The 19,824-nt window shown below is 34.4% G+C and overlaps 1 protein-coding gene across 4 annotated transcripts in view; it reads left to right on the top strand.

Moving 5' to 3' along the window:
• Window positions 1-19,824, top strand: part of LOC126966312 (alpha-catulin) — a 124,581-nt gene that overhangs the window by 85,987 nt on the left and 18,770 nt on the right. For all 4 annotated transcript variants that reach the window (XM_050810288.1, XM_050810286.1, XM_050810290.1 and 1 more), the window contains exons 3-4: window positions 11,057-11,199; window positions 15,384-15,593. In XM_050810288.1, coding sequence (XP_050666245.1) covers window positions 11,057-11,199; window positions 15,384-15,593 — 353 coding nt within the window. The remainder of the gene's footprint in view (window positions 1-11,056; window positions 11,200-15,383; window positions 15,594-19,824) is intronic.

The following is a 19,824-nucleotide window of genomic DNA, read 5'->3' as shown; positions in this document are numbered from 1 at the left end:
CATTTAAATTGACCACCATTTTCTTGATGAATGTTTTAATAGTTTCGAGATTTTCACTAAAAGCTCTGCTCTATAGATATGCCCGTATAACGAAATAAGTTTGACTCAGGATGAGATAATACTGGGATTACAATTACACGCTGCATAACATGGTATTTATTCTCGCAGTATATAAAGTTCTCGACATTGATATAGTAGGTGATAGTTTTCCTAAATTCAAAAAAAAGCTAAAGGACCACTTTCTATCACAATATAGTGACGAAATAGTTTAGTATCTTTTAAGTAAGTATTTTATTTTATTCTTATTTGGGTTTTTGAAAGTTTTATTATTAGGTTTTTTTGATTTTATTTTTTAAGTTAGCTCTAATTGTGTGTTATTTGTTCATTGTACTAGAACCAGCTAGTTGACTGTTACAGCTTGCTGGATCTTATAATATCTTGCCCCTCTTCTTTTTCGTTTCTTCTGCTTCTAACTAGTATCTCTTTTGCAAGCTGTGGCAATCTCTAAGTGGGTCTACAATTTAACAATAATATGTAAGTACCTCATTTTGTTTAATAAATAAATATATTACACTAAGGCTGAGATCTATAAAGCGTACTAAGAGTATACTTACGTAAAACTTAGCTGAATGTAAGCCTAGTATAATGCAGGTATGCAATGATTTTGCGATATATTGCCTGTAAAAAATAGCCTCTGTAATTTGATGTAAATTGGACCTATATGTTTTTTTTATAAATTGTACGTCATTTTATAAGAAATTATGTCAACAGGTTGCCAGGTGTAAACAGGTACATTATTGTTGATAATTTTGAAAAAAATTTAAGTAAAAACATGGCCGCAAGCATAGGTTGCCATTATTTCAATAAACGATTCTCGCTCCAGTTAAGTATTAGCAAGTATATATTATACCAGAGGAATCACAAGAGCCTTGCCGGCCTTTAAGGAAGGCGTACGCGCTTTTTTGGAGGTACCCATGTCGTATCGTCCCGGAAACACCGCACAAGGAAGCTCATTCCAGAGCTTTGTAGTACGAGGAAGAAAGCTCCTTGAAAACCGCACTGTGGAGGACCGCCACACATCCAGATGATGGGGAAGTTATCCTAACTTGTGGCGTGTCGTGCGAAGGTGGAATATGTGTATGATCTTGGAATATAAGTACGTACGCTATATAGATATCAGGCTAAGACTTCTCGTAAAGTAAGTTAAATTATATAGTTCTTTATAATTCCACTTCAGAGTATAGTTAGTGTTTTCAGGATAGCCAGGAAGTAACAAATCTTTACTATTAATATAACATGGTCACAAACCCAATTAAACATCTCCCATTAGTTAATGCATAGTAAATACACACAATGTTAAACGTATCCACGACTGAATACGTTCAATTGTCCTGTGTCCCCGTGTATACTTGTATCTGCAAAACGCTGCAGTATTGACGTAGACTGCGGCAAATCTATACCACCCTTACCGAATTCAATCTGATACAGGCTTTGTCTTCTAAATATAATATAACACTGAAGCACTTTCACACAAATTATCTCGCCTCAAACAAGGTGTAGCCTATATTATGGGTGCCATAAAACGATGTAAAACTGTATAACGTGTTTATATAATAAGTATCAACTTTTTAACTGACTTCAAAAAGAAGAACTTCAAAAGAAGGTTCTCAGTTCGCCGGTATGTTTTTTAAATGTTTGTTACCTCAGACTGGATGAACCGATTTTGTTAATTCTTTTTTTAATTGAAAGCTGGTGCTTCGCGTGTGGTCCAATTTGGTTTAGATTTGTCAATGGCATCCATGACAAACCCAAACAACAAATAAAAACACCCTTTTAATTTATAATAAGTATGTCGCGACAAATTTACGAATACGATTTCGATGATTCTTCTTTTATTGGAAAAGATATACTGGGATCCATGACAAAGTAACGGAACTCTTAGGAAATAAATAAATAAAACATAAAAAAAATAATTACATTAGAATAAAAATATTTGCATTTGAATAAGGACACTTGCCGATACGTGTGCATCACTTAACCACAGGATGGATTGCATCAGCCCTGGAACCCTTCGATATGACTCCCAACTCCCATTACATAGACCATATCTTAGCTTTATTTGTTATATGAATTCAAAACTATCTTAAGACTGTTCTAGTCATTGAAAAATAACTTTTAAGATTGTTTTTCTCTATTTTAATTTCCAAGAAAATTATATTTAATGTTAATAATTTATGAATGCAAAATAGGGCTAACTTAACAATAACTTGAACTTAATAGTCAACTTGAGTGCTAAGCGTTCCCATTCAAGTTCAAAAAGTTCGTGAACCTTAGCAAAAATTTTATCTAGCAAGTAATATTTGAAGTGGAACTCGCCAAGCGTTGCTTATGAAAGCCTCTCTCTTAAATCACTCATAAATTTTAAACTTTTATAAATAAAGATGTTAAGTTTAAAATAAGTATTCGCTTTTTGCATAAATTATAATTATTTAGGTTATGGTAAGGATATTTGGCAGAATAATTTAAGAAACTTAATCAAATAATTATTGGCCACAGTTCGGTGTAACCCAATCTTAGTGCATAAGGGCTATATTCCACCAGGACACCATGGTGGCGCAATCATTCGCTGCTACGAGTACCATCAAATATAAACACCTCTATAGGTTTGGTCTATATGTTTGGTGCCACGACCAGCTCGCACGCGACCATGGAATGGAACTGGTCGCACCACCACTAATTAGCAGTCGAAGAGAGAAAGAGAGAGAATACGACATACAGCAGTAGTGCTGTCACTTCGAGGTCAGATTTCAGCTCCGGTTCCCGAGAGTTAGTGTAGGTTCCAACCCCACACCTGACAAAACTTTTTTATTTCATTATATTTTTATTTTATGAAAAGGTTATACATAATATTTTTTCTTCAGTTTTTATGTATGTATTATGATATTAATAGTATGTTATTTTGTGAAAAAAAATCATATGCATTGTGTTTTCAAAAAACCACACATTTTTTTGTTATTTATCCATAAAATAAATAATATTTTATATATAACTGCGTATAAATTACTTACTGGTAAATTTTCTTCTACTTGGTAGCTGACCGCACTCCCATAGCCGGTGCGAGTCGATTTTACCCTAAGACCGGTACCAGTCAATCAATCAATATTAATTTAATCATTTAGGTCAAATAAATGATACTTACGAATTCAAATATTTTTATTGAAAATAAGATATGGTATCACATAATGAAAGTCAGAAACTATCGCCCATTCGAAAAAGTATGCCTCAGACCTGAGAAAGAAGGGCGCAAGAAACTCACGCTGCTTTTTTTTTTCATAGAATAGCTTAATTGGTCGCTCCATTCCCAATCTGTAGTATCATTGTGAAAGTCATTTATGTTATAGTAACCTTTATTTAACACACATTTTCTAAGATATACTTACTAGACTTACTAACTCGACTTAGCCGAGTAGTAGGCATTATAAATTTATATTTGTTTTTATTTGTTACTAATGTTTATTTTAATTTAATCTAGTTAATTTCACCTCAGTCCCTTTTAATACCCACAAATATAAGGGCTCAACACGCCTTAAAATCTTTTCCCTAATAAAAGGTACACAAAACTAAATCTTAATAAAAATTACAAAGGGTCAATGGAATCCAACAAATAAGCCGATAGCAATCTAAGAATTATTCCGCATCGTCTCATAGTCACATCATGATATGATCAGTAGCTTTTGTGAAATTTTTCCTCATAGGAAAATCGTATTTATTACATGATTTTTATTAGCTTCACCTGTGTGTATGTTTGTTTGTAACCGACTCATTTGGGCGCGATTTCAACCCACTTTAAACGGCTAAATTTCGTTCAAACTTCGAAGATTTATCGAGGACCGATGACAATACATTATTTTGATAAAATTATTCCATAATTTTTCAATTGGCAACATAAGATTTTTGTTTACTTATATAATTTTTTCATGTGTCGTTGATAAGACAGGAATTAATGTTCATTTTAAATTTGAACCATTATCTTTTCAACCTAAGCGTGTTTTTTAGTTTTTGTAAACTATTTTTTTATTTTATACAGAGTACCTAGCTTGTCTCGTAATAAATATTGTTATAACAGTGCTATAAGTTCAATACTTCTATGCGTGATGATGACTTTATTTCGGGGTTTTGAATGTGACCTAACGCTCGTCATCTTGGATTCAATATTTGTGTAACTTTTTGCTAGACAGTGGGAGGCTCCTTTACAGGAAGGACAGGAAGCCGGAGAACTTGTGGGTACCACAACGGCGCCTTTTTCTGCCGTGACGCAGTAATGTCAATTTTTTTTTGTTTTTCGGTCAGAAGGGTGCCGTAGCTAGTAAAATTAATGGGCAAACGAGACTTAACAAGTTAGGAGACGAGTGCAAAGAAATTTTTGGGTTTTTCAAGAATCATCAGCGGCGTTGCATTGGGCAGGGCGTATCAATTAACATTAACTACATGTCCTGCTCGTCTCGTCCCTTACTGTCAGAAAAAAAATATAAATGTACTCTAATTTACTTGAACGAACTCGCGCGCACACTTAGTATATGATATTAAAACATTTTAGCGTGGGAAGAAGGTGTAACAGAAAAAGCAATTGCAAAAGTAAATGTTTTAAACATAAATTATGATAATTTTTGAAACTTTAATAAACCGTTTTGAAGCCCTGTGGTGTGATTTTATCGTTTTGATTTAAAACGATTTTTGAACAATGAATTGCACATGTAACTTATATAAAGATCCAATAAAATACTACCATTATGATGTTTTTTATGGATATATATATTATTACTCCATATGTTCCATATAATATATATATATTATTACTATTGTAGAGATCACAGTTCCGCTGTGAACAACAGGAATATTTTTTTACGAAATAATTCTTGATGTTTTGAAATATTATTAGCAAATTCCTAAAAAATATTTTGTTTTTTATTATCTACGGAACAACGTCTGTCGGGTCAGCTAGTATATATATATATATATATATATATATATATATATATATATATTATTTAATGCAAGCCGTAAGTTCTGTTGAATCAAAGAAATGATTTTATAATTAAACCTTTTTCACATAGAGCGGCAAAGTAATTTGTGCTAGCTTTGTAATTAATCCCATTGAGGTTTGTCACTTTAAAAAAAAAACAACAAATTGTTTGATAATCATATTATTTGATAATGAATCTTGACACATACTGCCTATTTCATTTTAATGTGGTTCGATTCAAGAATAATAAAATCAGAAGAAGTAATACATTACTGTGTTTCGGTCTGAAGGGCGTCGTAGCTAGTGAAATTACTGGGCAAATGAGACTTAACAGCTTATGTCTCAGGGCGACGAGCGCAATTATATTACCGCTCTTTTTTGTGTTTTTTCAAGAATCCTGAGCGGCACTGCATTGTAATGGGCAGAGCGTATCAATTACCATCAACTGAAGTCCTGCTCGTCTCATCCCTTATTGTCATAAAAAAATAACTAGAAGATGTTGGAATCGCAATATCAGACGACCAAACCCTAGGAGAATGTTTCTTTAGAGTTGTTTTCCGGTCAGTCTCGCATGTTATATACCTTCAAAGAAGTAACGTATATACTCCTTGTGTGAAAGTTTGTTGTTGTTCAGGTCATCACTTACTAGGATGTTGCAGTAATTAACCCAATCACAAGTGAAAACTTTTTAGCTTCACAAATTAACTGTTAACATTATTTTTGAGTTTTAAGAATTATTTACGCGAGTATTTTTTATTATTTACGCTGTATTGCATGAAATAAATAAATTAAATAAAACTACAATAATTCTCAAATTAAATATTCTCATTGGAGACTTATATGTAACATCATAATAATATTGTAAGCAACATTTGTTTGTAATAATCTCTTGATAACTGCGTTATTAGAGTCTACTTTTCTTTCTTGTAATGTAACACTTATATAGTAACCCGTGGACATTGTCGTAGGTAGTAAGTACTACTTATGTTATTTCTTGCTCTAATGTACTTATCTAGTGTGTAATTGTTTTGTGTCCCAAATAAAATAAAATAAATAAAATTTTAACCGTTACTTTATTTTTATTTTATTTTGTAGTTCTATCAACAAATTTAGCACCTTCATCATTTTAGATAGACTATGACAGCTGTGAAAGCGTCGAAAAAAATAAACTTTAGAACTAATCTCTATTTTGAGCAATTCACGCACACTAACACAAAGTGTCATACAATCGCGAGTGTAAGACGTAGCTTGTCACGCACACTAAACTAATATTCCTGGCCTGTCTTTATGGGTTGTCTAAGAGCAAGGGACTCTATCTAGACGTATAAATTATCTAAGATATAAGTATTAATTCTTTAATATCTTTTGCGTGGTGGTAAAGCATGTTCATACCAAAAGTACCCAACGTGTCTGAACAGGTTTTCATTTAAAAAATATTCTACTTTATACTTATCAGTAGATATTCTTCCCATTCATAGAAGTTATGTTTTTATTTTTATTTAAATTTTGTATTTAGACAATATTTTTATTTTATTTCATTTTAAGAATTTGATTTGACTGTGCAATTATGTCTGGTATCACTGACCTGTATAAATACCACTGGACAGGTTGTTCCTTATGTTTGACAGCAAATTTTTTGTGCCTATTCGAAGCGCCACCCGCGAGTGTCCAGAGAACTAATTTTGACGTATAATACAAATGGCTGCGAAGGAAAATACCAAACTCTGAAGTATTTTTGCATTTTGAATTAATTTCGTTCGTTTTCCATGTTATTTATACTTTAACAAATAACGTAATAAAGTACACAATTTTTTTTTGTAAACAGTTTCCCACCTGTGTGGGGTGTTTTTTTTTACATTTAAGTCAGTTCGAATCCCAGACGCGGCAAGTAATTTTTAGAAAAACTTTGAATGCAGAATTACTAACTTTTAAAAATAACATAAAGTCTTCTTTCAGTAAAATACCCTATCTACGATATTTAAGGCACTTTCCCTTCATGTCTCATAACTTGGGGACGCCTAACAGTTAAAACACAGTTATCACTAGTTTAGATGTGTTTGCTACCTGTATGTACATGGTATAATTTATAAACATATTTTAAACTTTAACTGTTATTTCTTGTTATATTTAGGAAATACACGTTATTACATTTTAGTGGTTGAGACTTCCCAGTAAGTTGTCTCAGCACTTGTATTGGGAATATCTCGCAACTTCCTTAGTGGATACATAATATTTGCTGTTTAGACTGCGTGTGTTTGTCATGCCAGTCTGATCAGAAGATTTTCCACTTCATCATAAGCAAGGAATTAAAATTACTATTTGAAAATACGGGAAATTACGCGGATATCGAGTGATTATTTCGGTCACAAGTAATGTTTTAGTTGTTACAAATAGCGTCGCATTGTATCCCTCTAAGCCTGGATTAAGCGGATTACGTCAGACCTCGGTTTTCACGTTTTCAACCCAAACGAATATGCTGCAAAACCGCAAGGAAACCGAACACTAATTGACAGGAGGATCACAGATTTTACATTCGTTTTAAAATATATCTAATTTAAATAGACACAGTCTCAAATTTAAATTCAAATATTTTTATACAAAATAGGATTCGAAATCACTTATTGAATGTCATATACTACCACCCATTCAAAATAGACTGCCTCAGACCTGAGAAGAACGGACGCAAGAAACTCAGCGGTTTTTTTATCAAAATATGTATCGCAATGTAATATCGTACAATAAACATTTATATTTAAAGAGCCTGAGGGTGTCCGCTTCATTCCCAGTCTGTGGTAGTTTATGTTGTAATAACCTTTCCCACACAAACGTTTCTTAACAATTCTTTGAAATTTCGTAACACATTTGTTTTGTACATTTTCTGGGATCATATGGTAAAAGAATATATATCGCCCAATGAAAGACGTACTAACTCGACTTAACCGAGTCGTAGGCATAACAAGTTTATGTTTGTTCCTCGTGCTAACATTATGATTGTCACAGTTTCTAGCAAATTCCTCAATGAGCTTATGAACATACATTACATTATCAAGAATATATTGAGAAGCAACAGTCAGTCATGTATGTTCATAGTAGGTAGAGTTTTATTATGAGGCAATGTAAAAACTCAAATATCACTTACCAAAATTTATGGACGACGCGGGATTCAAGCCCCACCTCTCAGGATACGCCCCAGCGCTTTGACCACTCAGCCAACTTTATGGAAAATTTGTCATTCGGGTGTTTTTTGAATTTTTTGTATATTTCATCCAAGAAGTGAGGCAAATAATTTAAAAATACTAAACGAATTGTTAAGATTTCAAAAAGTAACATCTTAAGCTATTTTCATAACATGCAATTGGTGGGTTGAACAAACATACCAAAATATATTAATATAAGATGTGGATTTCAAACGGTTGGCTATGTGTAACTCGTATTTTATTAAAAAGAGCACAAAAAATAATGCTGCGAGATTTTCTATCCGTATAGAGATATATATATATACTAGCAGACCCGTCAGACGTTGTTCTGTAGATAGTAAAAAAATACTGTTTTATAGGAATTTGCCAATAATATTTCAAAACATCAAGAATTATTTCGTAACATATGCTCGTTGTTGTTATAATGAAATTGTTTCACAGCAGAACTGTCAAACAGTGCGTCAATAAATTCTCTCTCAGAAAATATGTCCATACAAAACAAATATTGGAAATAAAAATAAAAACTATCCTATCTCTCAAGTTGGACTAAACCGGACTCCATGAAGTAATCCCCATTTAAATCCGTTCATTAGTTTAGGAGTCCGTCGCGGACAAACAACGTGTCACGTAATTTATATATATTAGATAGATATAATAATGAAAATGGTCTTTGTTTGAGGCTCTTTCAAGCCGTAACCAGTGATCGTATCGACATGAAACTACCACCATTCTATACGAAATTTATCCTAGAAGGTTTATGGCTACTTAGTTTTTTATTGTATTTGTAATAAGATGAATAAAATTTAATTTATTTTCTTTTAAAATTCGCCGGCGGGAACGGCTAGTATACTATAAAAACAGAACTGTCATTACAGAAAATATATTAACATCGTTGTTGTTATTTAACTTTCACTCGAAACTCGAAAGTTCCTTTAAAGTGATAAATTGACAGAGTTACAGACAGGAATTTAATAACGAAATGAATAGTCCCTTCGTCGCCTTTGTTACCAAGATGTTGCAATAAATTACACCTCTCTTATTACCTACTTTAATTAAATGGCCGGGCTATCTTGGGGACTATTTATTTTGTACGAATATCGGCCTTGATATGTGAATAATAAAACGTATTTCTCTGCCAAGACTTTACTGTCAGAATAACTTTTTTACCAGTGGCTCCTTTGCACAGGATGCCAGCTGGATTATGGGTACCACAACGGCGCCTATTTCTGCCGTGAAGCAGTAATATGTAAGCATAACTGTGTTTCAGTCTGAAGGGCGCCGTAGCTAGTGAAATTACTGGGCGAATAAGACTCAACATCTTATGTCTCAAGGTGACGAGTGCTGTTGTAGTGCCGCTCAGAATTTTTGGGGTTTTTCAAGAATCTTGAGTGGCACTGCATTGTAATTTGTAATGGGCAGGGCGTATCAATTACCATCAGCTGAACGTCCTGCTCGCCTCGACCCTTATTTTCATAAAAAAGACAGTTTCGAAGATTATTTTATTTTGCATATATAATTAAGCTATTTACTAAATAACAACACATCATATTCCAGAGAAATAAAATAAATGTTTTGTGCACACATTTTAAAAGTACCAAGTAATTAAATTTAAATTTATTAACTCTACTAGATATAGATAACATATAGATTGAACTTGTACTTTTTAAGGATTTAATATGATAATAAAAAAATTTAAATGTTTAGTGCTGTAATCTTAAATTAAGGATTGGTCCACGCTGCGCTCCAACTAGATACCGCAGGCGTAGTCGCAAAGTGCGGCAACTAATACTACGTCCAAGTGGGCATACTCGAGCCAGTCTCGGACAATGTGTGACATTGACGTGCCCCATGTTCTGATAAACTTTGCTAATAATTAAAACTAAAATTGTTAAATTGGGTTGCGTAGTAAAACTTTGTAAAAATAATACCTAATACAGTAAATAATAAAGACACTGAGATCACATATCATCAGTAAGTACTTCGTATTTAATTGATTTCAATGTAAAATAACACAAAGCGTATGTTACAAAATTTTAAAGATACCATTGAGTGTCAAGATGCCATGCACAGAAGCATCTAATAGTTGCTGTAATTAAAAATGTGGTACCACAACATAGGCATGCGTAGGATGTCATCCTATGCAAAGGAGCCTCTCACTAGTAAACTTTCTAAGTAATATTCATACAATGAAGTGTCACTCAGGATCCTTGATTGAACCCTTTAAGACTTATTCGAATTCTACCATTTTTATTCCAATAAGGTTTAAAAATCACTTATTTAACATCAAAAACTACCACTCATTCGAAATAGTATGCCTCAGAACTGAGAAGAACGGGTGCAAGAAACTCAGCGGGCTTTATTTTTAATTTAGTTACAATGTATAGTATCATTCAATAAAATTTATAATTAAATAGCCCGAAGGCATTATGGTTTTCAGTCTCATTAGCCCAATATTCTCACTAGCTGCGGTAATGTTCAGACCGAAACTCAATAATGATTGCACATTAAAGGTATAAAAGGGATTTATTTTTAGAAAATTGATTCCTTTTGAATTTTTTTTGTAATCATTTCTAACATACTAGATACCACCACCGCTTCGGAGACAAATGCGCTCTGAGAGAGAAGAAGCGACGCAAGAAACTCTCCAAGCTTTCTTTTTTTGTGCTCTTTTTAATGAAATATACAATAATGTCATTGCTATTGCTATGAAAAATCATAATCTAGTCCCACACTATCCGATCACTTAGATTCTTGGACTTTTCTTTTTCTTTTTAGCTATAGATTAGACTTTAACGGGAATTCAATATAAACACGATGTATATTGTATTATTTTCAGGTCGTTCAATAGAGAGGGTGTGCGCGGGGACTGATGGAGCCGGCATGGTGACGGCAGCTCGAGGTCTACTAGGCGCCGTGACTCGCGTGCTGCTTCTGGCAGACATGGTTGTGGTACGACAGTTGCTGCTGGCGAAGGATAAGGTTAGGTTAGGTTGACATTATTAATACAGCACAAACGCCCTTCTTCTCCAATAACAAGCCAATGATATTCTCGAAGAAAGATCTCTGAAAGACTAATGTTTGTGTACGGAGGACTATGTCTTACTTGTTTAGATAACTATAGCCAAATTAGAACAGTATAATAGTCTGAGAAGATAAGAAAATAAAGTCAAAATTGATATCCATAGTTATCTAATTTTTTTAAGTTTTCTTTAGTGTTAATTCGGCCAATTTTTTTCTTTAAACCATTCGACACGTGTTTCGCCTCTACACGAGACATCCTCAGGACATGTTGACTCGCCAAAATCTTGACAAATATTGGCGGAATTAACACTTATTAAACTCAAAACATTTGGATAACGCCTACTTCGATAAATTTTCAGATATCCATATTGTTACACAGCCTATTTTGCTTCGCACAAATAAAGTACCTACAACCTATAATAGTGCAGTTGAGAAAAAATACCCATTAGATACCCATTAAAATACCCAAAAATAAACCAAATAATTAAATGTGAATGAATATATTATATAATGAATAATTCTGAAGAGTCATTATAATATTTAATTTATTATTTAATTGTTTTCACAAAAATAACTTTAACCGGTCATTTAGTTACATTGGTTCCATTGACAGTAGAATTACAAAACCGGTGACAAACTAGGGATGTTCAGATAAATGAGGATAATAAACATATTCCTTCTAGTCATAATGCTTTCAAGAAAGAATGGAAAATAACTTAAATAACGACTTAACTAAAGTAAACACTTTATCAGTGCACTTCTCATGAAAATAAAAACCTTTAGTTGTTTATCTATTTAATGTGTTATATAATAAAATAATTGTTCGAGTTAGATTCTCATATTGTTGTTGAGAGGAATATAAATCGAAACACAGGATCCTTGATTGAACCCAAAATTAATATAGACTTTATCAGTTCTTATATATCTTCTATTTATATGTATGGATATAGAGTTGTTGTAACTAGATCTCATATTGTTGCTTAGAGGAATATAAAACGAAATGAAACACGGATATTGCGAAGCCCAAATATCGCCTCTTATCTCTCCGGGAAATACTCATATTATACTTCATATATTTTTCATCAGCTTTCACCCTAAAACCCCTTACTAGGAAAGGTTTTATTAACAATAATATGTGTACGTTCTGACCAAAACGATCCTAACATATAAAAAGCCTTACTTATCTTGTCCATCAAAATTTTAATACCTACTGCCACAGCTATAAAATGTATTGTACAACCAACGATATAATCCCTACAAATATTATAAATGTGAATGTATGTTTCTTTGTTACGCTTTTACGCCGGAGCTACTGAACCGATTTTGATAAAATTTGGTGAAGCGATAGACTAGAGCTTGAGGAAAGACATAGGCTACATTTTACCCCGGAAATATCCATGGTTCCCGCGGGATTTGTGAATAACTGAAAGTTCCGTCGACGAGCTATAACTATACCAATAGTAGGTTTAGTTTGCCATAGCAATCTTCCTCGAAATATGATTCATATAATATGTTGGGAACGGGAGCGAAAACGCAACCGGAACTGGAATAGGACATGACATCCCCCTTATTTATAATGGTCCGCTAACTTTAAACAGCCGCTAAGGAGTGTTTTTTCTCATTCTGACTTAGGTCAATAGAAGAAGACAGAGTGAGAATTAGCAATGCTTTAAGTTAGCAGACTATTATGAATAAGGGGGATAATCTTTAATTCCAAACTTGCTACTTTTAAAGTCTTTATCTACGTGGACGAAGTCGCGGGCATCAGCTAGTAAAAATATATAATAACAATCATAAAAAATCAAAGATCTTTTAAAAGAAAGAATTCGATTATTATTTCTTTACATATGAATAATTTTTATATAATGTATCTTAAAGTTAAATTATTTATTGTTGATACTTGATAGAGAAAGATTAATGTATATCAGAAGATTAAAGTGGAAATTGGAGATTTTCCCATCCACGTGAAAGCGATAAGAACGAGTTGATTAATAATTACTCTATATTAAAAATTCAACTTTCTCGTTGTTTTGTTTTAAATAACACCACTAGGATCAATTATACAGGTTTAATTTGTACAAAAATTTATGAACGATGCGGGACTGAGACCGGCACCTCTTGGGTTCCGTCCGATTGCTCTTACCAACTGAGCCAACCGTCCGACTGACTTATCGAACGTTTATCTTGGTCTTGTTTAATTCACAGGTTGTGGCTCCATCTATAGGGTCTATTTTACTTCTTCCGTTATTTTATATTCCGGACTTATGATCTGTATTTTCAAATTGTTGTTTTAACCAATGTAGTGCCTCTCGGGTTCCGTCCGAATACTCGCGATCACTCGGACGGTTGGTTCAGTGGAAGAGCGCTCGTGCGGAATGCGAGAGGTCGCGGGTCCGATTCCCGCATCCATCATAAATTTTGTTTTCAAATTTAATTTGTGTAATTAATCTCAGTGTGAGTGTTATCACTTTAAAAAATAACAAATTATTTAGATTTACAAGAGCGACATCTCAAGTCAATTTCCTAATATGCAAATATTGGGTTTGAGCAGGTTATCTACTGTTAGATCTAGATAGACTAGATCCTGTAGATGAAGCCACAACCTGAGAGTTGAACGTGAGAGGTTGTAAGCTCAGTGAAAGAACACTCGTGCGGAACGCGAGAGGTCGCGGCTTCGAGTCCCGTGTCATTCATAAGTTTTGTTTTCAAATTTAATTTGTATAATTAATCTCAGAAGTGAAGGTTGTCATTTTAAAAAATAACAAATTATTTATTATGTATGGTACAACATTATAACATAACATTTTACCTCGTCTTCGTTGTGTACAGACAGACAGATTGTCAACTACAAATTTCCACTGGAGTATATTATCAACTTGTACCAACTAACTTGTTCAGAGTTTCCGTTGCGAGTTACTTACAAACTGGGACTTTGCGATACCTTACTCATTATGGCTGGGTTGCTTTATTCTTATTAGCTGTTATAGTTAAGGTTTAAGTCAAATTTAATGTATTCCTTTGCATAGTTAAAGTTCAAAGTAAAAAGTTAAATATGAAGTCAATATCGAATATTTATTAAAAAAATCACGGATCGCCATTTAGGTTGGACTGTTACGGTTGACAGTTAAAGTTATGAATTAATCTAACATTTAAGTAGTCTGACAACCCGCTAGACCACCTGGGGTTCTCCGGAAGACCAGCGCTGATCATATCATATCTTCTTCTTCTTCTTCATACGGGCGCTTTCCGCAACTCGACGTCATATGCGCCTATTTTGCGTGCGAGGGTGGTAGAGGCTACTCCAACCAGCCAAGCTCCTCCAAGAAGTCACCCAACTTCTCTCGGAAGACTTCCCGAAGAGCGCCTGGTGACACCAGGTGCTTCGCCCTGTAGTTTGCCACCTCACTGCATTCCAGCAGAATGTGAGCGGCTGTTTCCCCTGCCCCCAGGCAACCTCTGGGGCTATAGAGGGCTGTCCGTGACACCTATATTAAAAAGATGCCTGTTAAAATTGCCGTGACCTGTGGCCGCACATAATCATATCATATACCTGTGGGTATGATCAGTATTATGCTGAGGTGAACTCCAATTCTGCATGTTCATAGAAATTAATAAATAAGTCTCCTTTTATACTACGTTTAAGTTGCAGAATATATGATTATTCTTTCTTTTAAAATTGGTCAAATGATGCAACTAATTTTATGTTAACTGGTACTTTAACGTGTTTGTTATTGCTAAAATTAGATGGTGCATCCCACCCATAGTATTCAAATTTAGTTTTTTTTTATGAATTATCATGAAGGGGCGAGACAAGCTGGACGTTCAGCTGATGGTAATTGATACGTCCTGTCCATTACAATGCAGTGCCACTCAGGATTCTTGAAAAAACTCAAAAATTCTGAGCGGCACTAAAACTTCGCTCCTTACCTTTAACTCTCATTTGCCCAGTAATTTCACTAGCTCCGGCGCCCTTCAGACCGAAACACAGTAATGCTTAAACACATTACTGCTTCAGGGCAGAAATAGACGCCGTTGTGGTACCCATAATCTAGCCGGCATCCTGTGCAAAGATGCCTTCCACTGTAAGTAAATTAAATTAAAAATTAAGTAAGTAAGTTGACAGCTTACTTTATATGTGGCAGGTTGCACGTTCGCTAGATCGCCTGGAGTCGGTCTCGAACTTTGCTGAGTTTGTTCGCGCTTTCACCGAGTTTGGTGGCAGTATGGTGGAGTTAGCGAGGCTGACTGCGGAGCGGAGAGCGGACCTCAGAGACGAGAGAAGAAGAGCTCAAGTAGCGGCGGCGAGAAATGTTCTTGAAAGATCTACTCTCATGCTTCTTACCTCGTCCAAGGTAAATCAGATTTTTTCTAACTTTGTGTAAGGCAAATTTTTGTGACAACTTTTCTAAAATGACTTTGGGTATAGTTTTATTATCTACATTATGTTATGTGATACGACATGGATACCTACAAAAAAAAGCTGGCAACACTCCTGTGTTTCCCCAGGTGTTGCAGGAGAATGTGGGCAGCGGTGATCACTTAACACCAGGTGATCCATGCGCTCGTTTGTCCTACTCTTCCATAAAAAATGTAGAGAGATACATAAGGTTACCCATACTCTCGTAGTAAAAAAATATTTAATTATATTTCAGAGCACATTCATAGGCCTAGCTCAACCGTATAATTATATTTTTTGCTTTGAAATACGTGACGTTTCAGAATGCATATAAATTAAATAACAATCCCCACTATTAATGTTATTTTACCGCGATTTATTTTAAGATTAGTTTGTAACATTTTAAAGTTTATTAGTAAAGTGAAGCAGAAAGGTAGAGTGGGAAAAGGTTGTCAACCGCAGCTTTTAGCATTCCACGATCAGATATAGGTTGTACTAAAACTTATCCCGATCAAGAGTGCCCGGAATTATGAGACTTGAATTAAAGAGCTGATGCGATTGGAAGAAGCCACGGAGCTATATCTAAACACTAGTTATTGATTACCAAAAGATGGACGGGTTATACAACATTTAAGAAATTGTAAATATGCAGTCAGTTTTTTAAAAAAAGTTTAAAGTTACAATTACTTTAATTAATTATACTGATTGCTGACGATACATCTTTGTTATTTAAAATAAAACGACAGCAAAAAAAAATCTGTCAGGTTGACGACGACATTGCTGAAGTAGTAAATTCGTTTAATGTTAATTACTTACTTTTAAACGAAAGGAAAACAAAATGTGTAAGGTTTACACTTCCAAATATAAAGCACCAACTAACACCTATAAAAATAAATAATGACAAACTTGTTGTAGTAGAAACGACAACATTCCTAGGCATTACATTAGACTTTAACTACAATGGGGTGCTCATATAAAATACTTATGTAATCGACTAAGCTCTGCAGTATTTGCGATAAAAAAAATTACGCAGCTGACAGATGTTGAAACGGCTAGACTTGTATATTTCAGCTACTTTCATAGTGTCATGTCTTACGGAATTATATTGTGGGGTAGGGCTGCAGATATTGAAAACATATTTGTGCTGCAGAAAAGAGCAATTCGAGCAGTCTATAAAATGCGTTCAAGGGATTCATTGAGAGAAAAGTTTAGTGAAATAAATATTATGACAGTAAACTGCCAGTACATATACGAGAACCTCCTATACGCTCATAAAAATATTAGCCAATTTATAAAGAATAGTGATGTACACAGTGTCAATACTCGAAACAAACATAAACTCGCAATTCCATCTACTAGGCTCCGTAAAATTGCGAAATCTTTTAAAGTGGATTGTGTTATATTTTATAATAAACTCCCAAATGAAATTAAAATATTACCTATCAATAAATTTAAATGTGTCAATCATTTGGGCTTGGGCACAATACAAGTAATGGAACAGTGGCGTGACTCAGCGGTCTCCTTAAAATTTTTACCTACGTCTGGGCGGAGTGCTAGGGTTGGTACATACAAAATAATGACGACGCGGACGGTGCGGCGTGGCAATCACTAGTTTTGTCTTCTTAGCTTGCTTAGAGGCCGTGTCAAAAAGTATGAAGTTAAAATAATGTTACATTACTGTATTGTGCTAGCGTGGGTCAGAGAACTCAAGTTTGCCTAGCGATTTATTAATAACATTGTGAATTGTACAATAGTAATGGTCATTGAAGTTTGTCATCAATGATTTGCTACTATCGAGCGATTATTTATTAACTTTATTTTTACCTCTTTCTTTCACATATTTTGTGTTCTGTAAATAGTAACTATAAACCATTTATTTTTCGGTGATTTTATAAAACGCTGTATAATGATATCATGGATGTGGCAAAAGGAGTCCCATACTCTTATGTGAGATAAACAATACATACAAAATTATATGTGGAATTCTGAACTTGGACCCAATAAGCTATGCACTGGCAAAAGATCATGTAAGTTTAAATATATAAAATACAATAAAATTTGAAAGCAAAATTATATGAACGACCCGGGACTCGAACCCACCACCTCTCGTGTTCCATGCGAACGCTCTTACCAACTGAGCCAACAGTTTTCCAGTGAAGTATCGTTGTTAAAATCTTGTAGGCTTTGTCCAACTCACAGTTTGTGAAGGAACGCGTCAAATTGTCAAATTTTATTTGTGTAATTAATCCCAGAAGTGAGGGTTATCACTTTAAAAACAACAAATTGTTAACATACAATAGATTTTGGACTGAGCCAACCAGAGCCAACATTGGAGTTATGAAAGTGATTTAACAACAGAACAACGGAACAAGAATGTTGCCATAAATTTGGCATCGGAATTCGAAAGCGTATCGTCCGTAAATTAGAACCGGCACAGAGGGCACTGACGTCATCAATTCTGAAGGGCCAACGGTTCGCCCTCATCCCCACTGCTGACGACATCTTTGTTTGTAGATACAATAACACTAAGGGAAATGTAAATTTAACATGGGCTATTTTAATTAATGGCTACATAAAAGTATTGAATTCTTCTTTTTTTATGACAATAAGGGACGAGACAAGCACGACGTTAATACGCCCCGCCCATTACAATGCAGTGCCGCTCCGGATTCTTCAAAAACCCAAAAATTCTGAGCGGCACTACAACTGCGCTCGTCACCTTGAGGCATATGATGTTAAGTCTCATTTGCCCAATAATTTCACGAGCTTACGAGCACCTTACTGCTTCACGGCAAAAATAGGCGCCGATGTGGTACCCATAATCTAGGCGGCATCCTGTACAAAGGAGCCTCCCACTGATACTTCTCCTTTTTTAAATACCATTTTATATTACATAAGTCTATTGTTTGCTTCAAATTTGTATTTCTCTTCTAAAATTGTGGATTTTAGATTTATAAATATCACATATACATATAGTTTTCTTATTTTATACCTTCCTTAAAGGCCGGCAACGCTCTTGTGATTCCTCTGGTGTTGCAAGAGAATGTGGGCGGCGGTGATCACTTAACACCAGGTGTACCCGTACGCTCGTTTGTCCTCCTATTCCATAAAAAAAAAAAACTATAATTTTAAGTACTTTGAAACTATTTTATTATATTTGTTTAATTCTTAGTGCATAAGTAAATAAATCGTATTTAGTTGGTAATCCATTTGGAATAAACTCAATACATATCCCCAATATTTATATTACTACAGAAACATTTAATAACAAAAATTTAATCAACTTGTTATGTTCACTTCTGGGATTAATACACAAATAAAATTTGAAAACATAATTTTATGAACGACGCGGGAATCGAAACCACGACCTCCCGCGTTCCGTGCGCGTGACGTCTCGTCATAAAATCTCTTATGCTTTGTTCAACTCTCAGGGTGTTGCTTCATCTACAGGCTCTAATTTACAGTTGATAACCTGCTCAACCCCATGCATTGAGAGTTGACGATACGTCACTCGAACGGTTAGCTCAGTTGGAAGAGCACTCGCACGGAACTCGAGAAGTCATGGGTTCGATTCCCGCACCGTTTATAAAATTTTGTTTTCAAATTTTATATGTGTAAAAATTTTAATAGAAAAATTTACAAATATAGTAATAATTGCATAAATGGTCGTGCGAAGTTAAGTTAAGCCTCTAGTATGAAATTAAAATACTGTTACATTACTGCAGGGGCGTGCATTGGTTTTCTAGTAAGGTAGGCACTGTGATCTAACTAGTCGTAGTTGAGCTTTGGAAAATGCAAAGCTTGCTAATCGTAGGTATTTAGTATCTAGCGTAAGGAAAAATTTTATGCGTGGGTGTTCAATAGAAGTTTGATTATAAAATAACGGAACGAAATTAAACTAAATCAACTGTAAGGCGAAGAGTAAGCAGAAAACACGAAAACATGATGTTTTTAGACAAGTTTTGTGGAGAAAGTATAGCATTTCGGGCTATGAAAACTATTTAATCCTGTTACACATATCCTTAAGTCTTATTTATAGGTTGCTAATGCTTCCTGTTGGTTAAAGTTAACACTGCCGAGCCTTTTTGAACTACCACTTTTCTTTGAAGTTAAACAAGTTTTTTGGCATGGCGTAACGCATTTTTTTGGTACTTCTCTCAGAAAAATTATTCTTATAGCTTGTACTT

Source organism: Leptidea sinapis, chromosome 10, assembly GCF_905404315.1.
Source record: "Leptidea sinapis chromosome 10, ilLepSina1.1, whole genome shotgun sequence".
Lineage (NCBI taxonomy): Eukaryota > Metazoa > Arthropoda > Insecta > Lepidoptera > Pieridae > Leptidea > Leptidea sinapis.
The sequence above is the reverse complement of the archived record's forward strand: the minus strand, read 5'-3'. Positions and strand labels throughout refer to the sequence as shown.